At 39.6% G+C, this 7767-nt stretch overlaps 1 protein-coding gene across 1 annotated transcript; it reads right to left on the reverse strand.

Moving 5' to 3' along the window:
- Positions 1–58: 58 nt before the first annotated feature.
- Positions 59–2686, reverse strand: LOC120443333 (homeobox protein SEBOX-like; the record flags this gene model as incomplete). Its single annotated transcript, XM_039621780.1, has 2 exons — positions 59–2077; positions 2471–2686. Coding segments are annotated over 2 exons (897 nt in total), but the record flags the coding sequence as incomplete, so codon positions are not given.
- Positions 2687–7767: the final 5081 nt, after the last annotated feature.

Below are 7767 nucleotides of genomic sequence, written 5' to 3' on the forward strand. Positions count from 1 at the left end.
CTGCAGTTTCTTCAGAAAATGCACTTTCTAGTTAACCTCTGTCTCTCTTCCACAGCATGTCTTTATTCTGTCCTTCCTTCCTCATTGTGATGAGTAAAGTTTACCTTCCTGGATGGGCAGCTCTCTGGGTGCTCAGCACCCCCAAACTTCTGATCCTGGAATCGCCCCTGGTCACCACCTATCTTGAGGAGTTTGCCCCCTCACATATACTATTGTGCCACAAACAGGACTTTAATATCACCAACCATTCCCATTTTATTACGATGTATCCATATAAATGGCCCACCCTGTAGAAAAGAAGTTAACCTCCTTGCCATGAACAAGAAGACACTCACAGGTGAAAAAAAGAGAAATGAAAGGCAGCACAGCCAAAGAGCTGATAAATATAAAAGCCTCTAATTAAACCCAAATAACTGGGTGGATATTTTTATCCACTCACTATAGTTAACTGGAACTAAACTGAAAACTAAAACTAGCTGTGAAAAAGAAATCTTTGTTTAACTTGAACTTGAAAAACTAAACTAATATAAAATAAAAATAATTATGTAGAAAATAAACTAAATTGAATTTCAGGCAAAAAAACAAACAAACAAACAAAGTAGAAATTACAGAATAAGAATCACTGTATCACGACACCATGATGTTGCAGTACTATGTTGTAAGTTATGAGTCATGGATGCAATGTGAACGTTCATTTAGAATAAACTTTATTGGCAAAACATGCGAACATAATAACAGAATCATATTTATAACTGTATATTCTCTATATTATCATACACTATATGTCAGCCATACAACATAAGAACAAAGCTTAACAGAATCAGATATATTATATCAACATCTTCGTTTCCCAAACCAATAATTAACCTCACAGGGCTTCATAATCTTTACAGCAAACAACATCCTCTGTTGTCAGATCCTTAAAATTAATCAATCAAAATGGAAACATTATACAATAACATCTCTATATCTATAAATTATTTTTGTTAAAATTATTTTTTACATAAAGTCTTATTACAGATTAAATTTAATTTCAGCATTCATTAGGATTTAACATGTTTTTATATTACTCTCCATAATGTCTCTGCACAGAAAGAAAATCCCCTTTTTCTCATATTTACAACTCACAGGCACCATCTATGAGCAGAGCCAAATCTCTGGTCATGAATTAGCTGAGAGTACATTCTTGGAAAGGGGAAGCCAAGAAAACAGTATTATGCAACATAACAACTGATTTGTTTCTTTTTTTTTTTTTTTTTCTTTTTAAGTAAACTTGAAGAAAATCAAAAAACAATCCTAAAACTGTGTAGTAATTACTGCAAAAACATGGCTTTTTTAAAAAATATTTTGAAAATATGTCAAACACTTGAGCCATTAAAAATACTCATCATAGCCATCAGAAGTAAGGGGGCTCCTCTCCAGTGACTCCGTTGTCCAGTCCATTTCCTCCCAGCCATTCCTCATTCAGCTCCCACATAATATCTTGCAATGACAGCACTGGCAGTGAGCTATGCTGGACCACTGGCGGATGTCCTGCATCCCTGCCGTCCTCAAGAGCTGCTACAGTCTCCCCAATACTCCTCATCTGTGGGGTCGGAACTTCCAGACAACCCGTTGGGCTGCTCTCTCGGCTGCTGTTGAAGTATCCAGAATCAGGAGTGTCTGCTTTGAATATTTGAAGGAGCTCGTGTATGTCTGAACTAGGGTGCATGGAGGCTGCCTGGCTGGAGCTTGAGTTGTAGCTTACCATCTCCACGGAAGGCTGACGCCACGCAGGCACCCCAGTGGAGTTTTGGCAGCCTGGCTGAGGCATGTACTCCCACAGGTTTGAGCTGGGGTTACTGCCCATTGAGCCTCCTGGTTGAATCCCATAGGAGACTCCACACTGTCCATACGCTCCGGTGGCATTGAAGGCAGGAGGAAACTGTCCATTGTTTAACACCTGCTGCATTTGAGGTGCAAAGGCCTGTGTGTGGCGGCAAGCCTGTGGACACTGCGCTGGGCTCTGAGACTGCCACTGGGCTTTGCTGGATCCTTTTGATTTTAGGGTGCGAGCTCTTCGGTTCTGAAACCACACCTGGACGGGAAATGAAGGAAAAATACGTGAGCTTAGATTTAAAAGCAGTACAGCTAAAGCACTCTATTATGCTGTGTTAATAATCGTCTTTCTCTTTTAAGCGGAAGCTATCAGCTGTCAGTGTGTCTCTTCCCTCAAATAAGCTCCTGATAAAAACAGCTGGTGTTATCTCAACAGATAAAGACATACAGTGAGCGCGGTATCAAGTCCCCGCACAGCAACAGTGGAAGAGGTACAAAGTCCATGAGGGTCTTTAACCAGCTCGCAGGTCGAATAATGTCAAAAGTATTGTTATTTTATGTTAAAAAAAGGAAATCTAACCTAATCTAAACTTACAAGCTGTATTTATTTCATCATTATATTAATCTTGCTCCTTCATTAACAAATGTTTACCTGGATGCGGGACTCGGGCAGGCCTGTGGTCTGGGACAGGCTCTCTCTGATGGTGATTCCAGGGTATGGGTCAGTCTCGAAGGTGGCGCGCAGCAGCTCCACGTGTTCTTTGGAGAAGCTGGTCCTCTTCCTGCGACTGGCGGTGCGAGAGGAGCCGTTGCCGGAGGACACAGGAATGGCGTCATCTGTGCAAAGAAGAGAAAGCAGATTGTTCCATCAGATCAGACGGGATATACAACCTATTTTCTTGCTGTACTATCTTTGCAGCTACATAAAGATGTAAAATGTGGTAATCCAGCTAATAGTTGTCTTGTGATCTTGTTTGTATGAGTCACTGTGCAGTGTCCCAGGAAGCTGACTGTTCATCCGGATGCAGTGTTTCCAGCAGGACAAATGTTTCTTCACTCATCTAAGTGACTCTATCAGTCTCCAGATATCACTTGGATGAGAAATGCTGCGTCTCAATGAACAGATTCAACTTTCTGGGATTTTAAAAATTGTCAACCTGGATGATTGAGCGTGCAAAAAGCACGCCACACTTAGTGCTGTTTGCACCTGGTGGACTGTTTGACCCAGGTAGAAAAACCTGAAAACACACAGTTTAGTTTTTCTAAGTTTTCAAACCTGGAGAGCAGCTCTTACCATTAGAGGAGTCGTTCCACATGGCAGCAGCTAGAATGGATCTCTGAATGTGCAGCAGTTGAGAATGGAGGTCACTCGTCTTTCCCTTGAAGTGTCTCTGAGTGTCCCCTGTTTACCTCAGGTCACCTTTTATGAGCTGTCACCTGAGGCCTCCACAGGTGATCCCAGTGACGTCACGGCAGCTGGATGGCTGACTCAGAGTACCCCCACCCCTTGACTCCGCCCCCACCCACATACCCATTATCACCTAAGTTGATTGATCGTCGAAACCAGTTAATTAAAATACGACGTGCATGTGATTGTTTGCGTTTTGGGATTGTCGGCACATGATGGCCGTCCAAGAAACAGTAAATGTACAGAGCAAGGTAGAGCACGAAGATTAGCCTGCAACTTTTCTGTGCACATATTTATATATCAATACACAGTTTTATATTTTTTATATATTTGTTTGTGTTTTTGCATATATTTTTATTGTGTTAGTGTTATATTTTATTTGTGTTAGTGCTCTGTGGTTTCATTCCAGTAATGTGGATGCATTGAAATGTGCAGCAGAAAGATATAATGTTATATTTTCACTTAAAGGAGGCCACTTTAGAAGCCACTCGTCTTTAATGCGAATATGACAGCAGGGAGTCATGTGATTAGTTTTAAACAGTCTCCTGATGATTAATCAAAACATTAACAATCCTGAAAAACAAACAAACACTTTTGTCCAATAGGAAAAGAGCACTCTGAGTTGAAGCTTGTCAGTGTCTTTGCTTTGCTCTTCATATGCAAAACACCAGCACAGCTGTTATCAGAAGAGGAAAGACAAAGGGGACCTTCTTGATTAACTGTCCTGGTCCAACAGTAGCCTCAGTAATTGGTGGGTGTGTGTGTGTGGGGAGCGGGGGCAGATTGTTTAACATGTCCAGGCCTTTACTGAGCTGTGGATGCAGTGACCTTTAACCTTTATGTGTCAAACTCTATTTTCTGGCTTTAAACTAAATCAGATATTACTTCTTGCACTTACTATGCATGGGGATCCCCCCTCAAATGTTTGCCTAAGTCTTTGGCCATTTTTCACGCAGCTAGTTTTTATTGATTCTTCTAAAATCAAGAAACGCGGTGTCAGAGAGCAAAGTGCGCAGATCTGTAGTATGCATTATTAAAACACAATGCAGCTTTGAAGTCTCTGTGAGTTATCTGATACAGGCGTCGACGTTTTTCTTTTTTGTGGTTATCTGTTCCTGGAGCAGAATCAATGTCTCGGTGTGTGAGACCGGCTCCTTTAAGTCCCCCTTAGTTTTTTTTATCTGTGGGTCCTATATCCAAATCCCATCACACATCCATTATCAAAGTCCTGCAAAGTAATGGGACCTTCCATCATGACCAGTGTGAGGTAATGTTTTGAGCAGAGCAACTTTACCAACTGGAATAAATCCGATTTTTATTTTTAAATAAAATGAAACGCAGATCTGTCTTTGAATATAAACGCCATGGGTGAGTTTGCACACAATGACGATGTGATTAAAGTCTGCTAAGCAGCTGATCAGCCTACAGGTTGTTCAACTAATGGAAAAGAGTCTTAGTTTGATACCGCTGCATGAGCTCTCTATATAAATATATAAATGATATTTTAAAAAATGACAATTTTATGTAATTTTTACATTTCATATCAGCAAAACAAATTTGTAAAAAAAGAAAATTGGAGCAGAAGATTTTAAATAAATAAACAGCCTATGTCTATGATTTCTGGGTCTTCAGGCTGCAGTGTATAGAAAACACACATGGTTCTCTAGAAGAAGTAGTTACATTAGCACAGTTCTTTTTTGATAAAGGGTAAAATCATACAGTGCAACAACAATTTAAAAGAGAAAGGAAGAGGAAAACTGTAATAAGATCTGACCAATCATAATATAAAAGTCCCTTTTTTATATATCATCAACATTTAATTCTCTGTGCAAAAGAGGAGAAGGACATCTGACTTGTTATCAGTGCAGTTCAATAGCCAGTATCCATGATGGGAGGTGCATTAAAGCACAGAGCATGGCTAACGTGCACATTTTTTAGGCATCGACCTTTATTTAATCAGAAAGTGGAACTCTTGACATCAACAATCTCTTCGACAAGAGTGTCTTCGGCCCAGACAGTCAACATTAACTTAGCATTTTTTTTTGTCAGTGTAAGGTCCACACAGAAAGGGTGCCAGGGTTCAAACCCAGGACCTCCCTGCTGTGAGGCAACAGTGGTAACCAGTAGTTTTCCATGAAGGCGTTGTTTATTTCAAAAAAAGGCAAATATCATTCTGGATACAACAGCATGCGTTCTGCTGTAAAAGCTGTAAAATGTGCAAGAACAAAAGAACAATTTACATAAGAAAAACTTCAACACTTCTATGTGCATCTCTGCACTGATTTAAATTTGGTTTGAATATGGCTGATAAATTCACAAAGGTTTGTTAATGGAGAGCCAGTTTAGCACAATGCACCATACAAATCCAGTTAATGTATATAGTGTGTCTGTTTATGCTGATAACTGTTGTTGTGCGTGATGGTTTCTAGTTTTAAAACATGAGTGTTGTCATTTCTTGACACTCACTGTTTGTCTCAAAGATATTATATGTTAAATTCATCGCAATGAAATATTATGGCAGCTATAAACAAGTACTGAAAACAACTAGAGAATCAGACCACATGTCTAAAGACACTCAAATCCTTTAACCTTACCTCAGGGTGATCAATTTGTATGTTCAGTCTAATCTCTTATTTTTATAAGAGTTTAGTTTATTATAACTGACATTAATTACTGGTATTCATTTATTATTAGCATTATTTTTATGTTTTGTTTTGGGTAATATTCTATTATCATTGGACTTTTCAAGACAAGCATTTGTGGAAGAATGCGTCTTTCTGAAGGGCTCGCTGAGCTTGAGCGTAGTTGTGTAGCAGGATCCTACCTTTGCAACGAGTCAGTTCATGAAATGTGTTCGCTCCTAGTTATTCCGCGATCAGCTGTAAGCGGTGTTACTGCTAAGTGGAAGCGTTTAGGAGCCACGGGACTCAGCCGTGAAGTGGCAGACCCTGTAAGTTACACAGCAGGGGCCACCGAGAGCCGAGCGCGCACAGTGCGTAAAAGTCGCGCTGATGACTTCATGTTGAGTCCCACGTCTTCTCTGGCATTAAGAACGAAAATAAATGAATAAAATAAAATAGAAACGAAATAAGTAACATTATTTTTTTAATTTTAAAACAAGAACAAAAAGAAGGGAAAAACTGCTCTGGAAGCTTCATGGCATGGATTTCTGTGACTGAGCAGCTCCTTTGGGTGTAAACGTGACTCAGTCATTTTCTATATAACCTGTATAATTAACATAAGCAGGACAAGACCGAAACAGTAATTCAGGCCGGTCATTTGCTGCTTTTACCCTGCGCGTTATTTAGCCTGCCGTAAATATTGAGGCAGGAAAGGAAAATCGCTTTACTGAGATTATTGGATGTCTAGCAGTTAAAAAAAATTAAAGAGAGAGAGATGAGTTGCATTTTAGTGACGCACAAGGAGACAGTCTCCATCCTTAAATGCGCCAAAGATCTATATAATCATTTGTGAATTTATATTTATTATTAACATATTTCATTTTAAATGTTATTTTCAGCACCAATGTGCAGCTATAGAGACAACCCATAAACTGGAATTTAGTTTTCAAGTTAATTCATTTATTCACGTGTTCGGGGTAATGCAAAACTCAGCAGAGATGCAGAAATGAGAGCGCATACACATGCAGGATGATTAGAGCACACCTTTTAAACAGAAGTTAAAACAGAAAAACTTCAACTAAAAAATAAAAAAGCTTATACACACAGACCAAGTGTTTTCTTCATGCGTTACACACACAAATTTTTCAGCGTTTTACTTTTGTTATTATTAAATTATCTCTGTTTGTTCTCTACCTTTACTCCGATCTCATCATCAAACACCAAGAGTAACGAATCAGGCAGCCAGAGACAGAGAGGCAGGCTGCCCGCCTCAGCTGTGCTCGTCTTTGGGGTACGCACAGGTGACTGCCGCTGTGACCAAAGCTCACGGTGTCGCAGGTGAAGCAGTGCGCCTGGCGTGTGGCTCTGAGACTTTCCCCACTCCTGCTTTAAATCACTGCCCGGGGTAGCTGCTCACAGGAGGCCAAAACAACCTCAGAGCACCGGGTAATGCTCCGGATAGTCCCCTGTTTGGAGTGTAAGTGTATCTCCAGGGTTGTTAAAGAATACCAAACAGGTTTATAACCAACTGATGTTTGTGTTTTACTGCAGTGCATTGTCTCCTTTTGTGTAATTTTTCTACATAGAATAAATAAATAGCTAATTTAAAATAAATGAATAAATAAAAGAGGCTACCAGCACTGTTCCATGAACCCCTCCCAGCCCATCAGTAGGTTTATCCCGACGCTTATGGAACTAGAACAGCAGCAGACTGCAGCCATGGATAAAAGTGGTTGGTGTGATTATTTGAGAAGAACACTGAAATAAGGTAATTTAACTCATTAAATCAGCTGTATTAAGGTAAAATTGAAATCAGCCTTGTTTTCTGCTCTGCAGCTTTGAAGTTTACTTTAACTTTAAACTTTAAAGTTGTTTTTGCATTAAATTTCCTTAAGTGTTTTTTCTGAAATTCACTAAAAA

This window comes from Oreochromis aureus, linkage group 13, assembly GCF_013358895.1.
Source record: "Oreochromis aureus strain Israel breed Guangdong linkage group 13, ZZ_aureus, whole genome shotgun sequence".
Taxonomy (NCBI): Eukaryota; Metazoa; Chordata; class Actinopteri; order Cichliformes; family Cichlidae; genus Oreochromis; species Oreochromis aureus.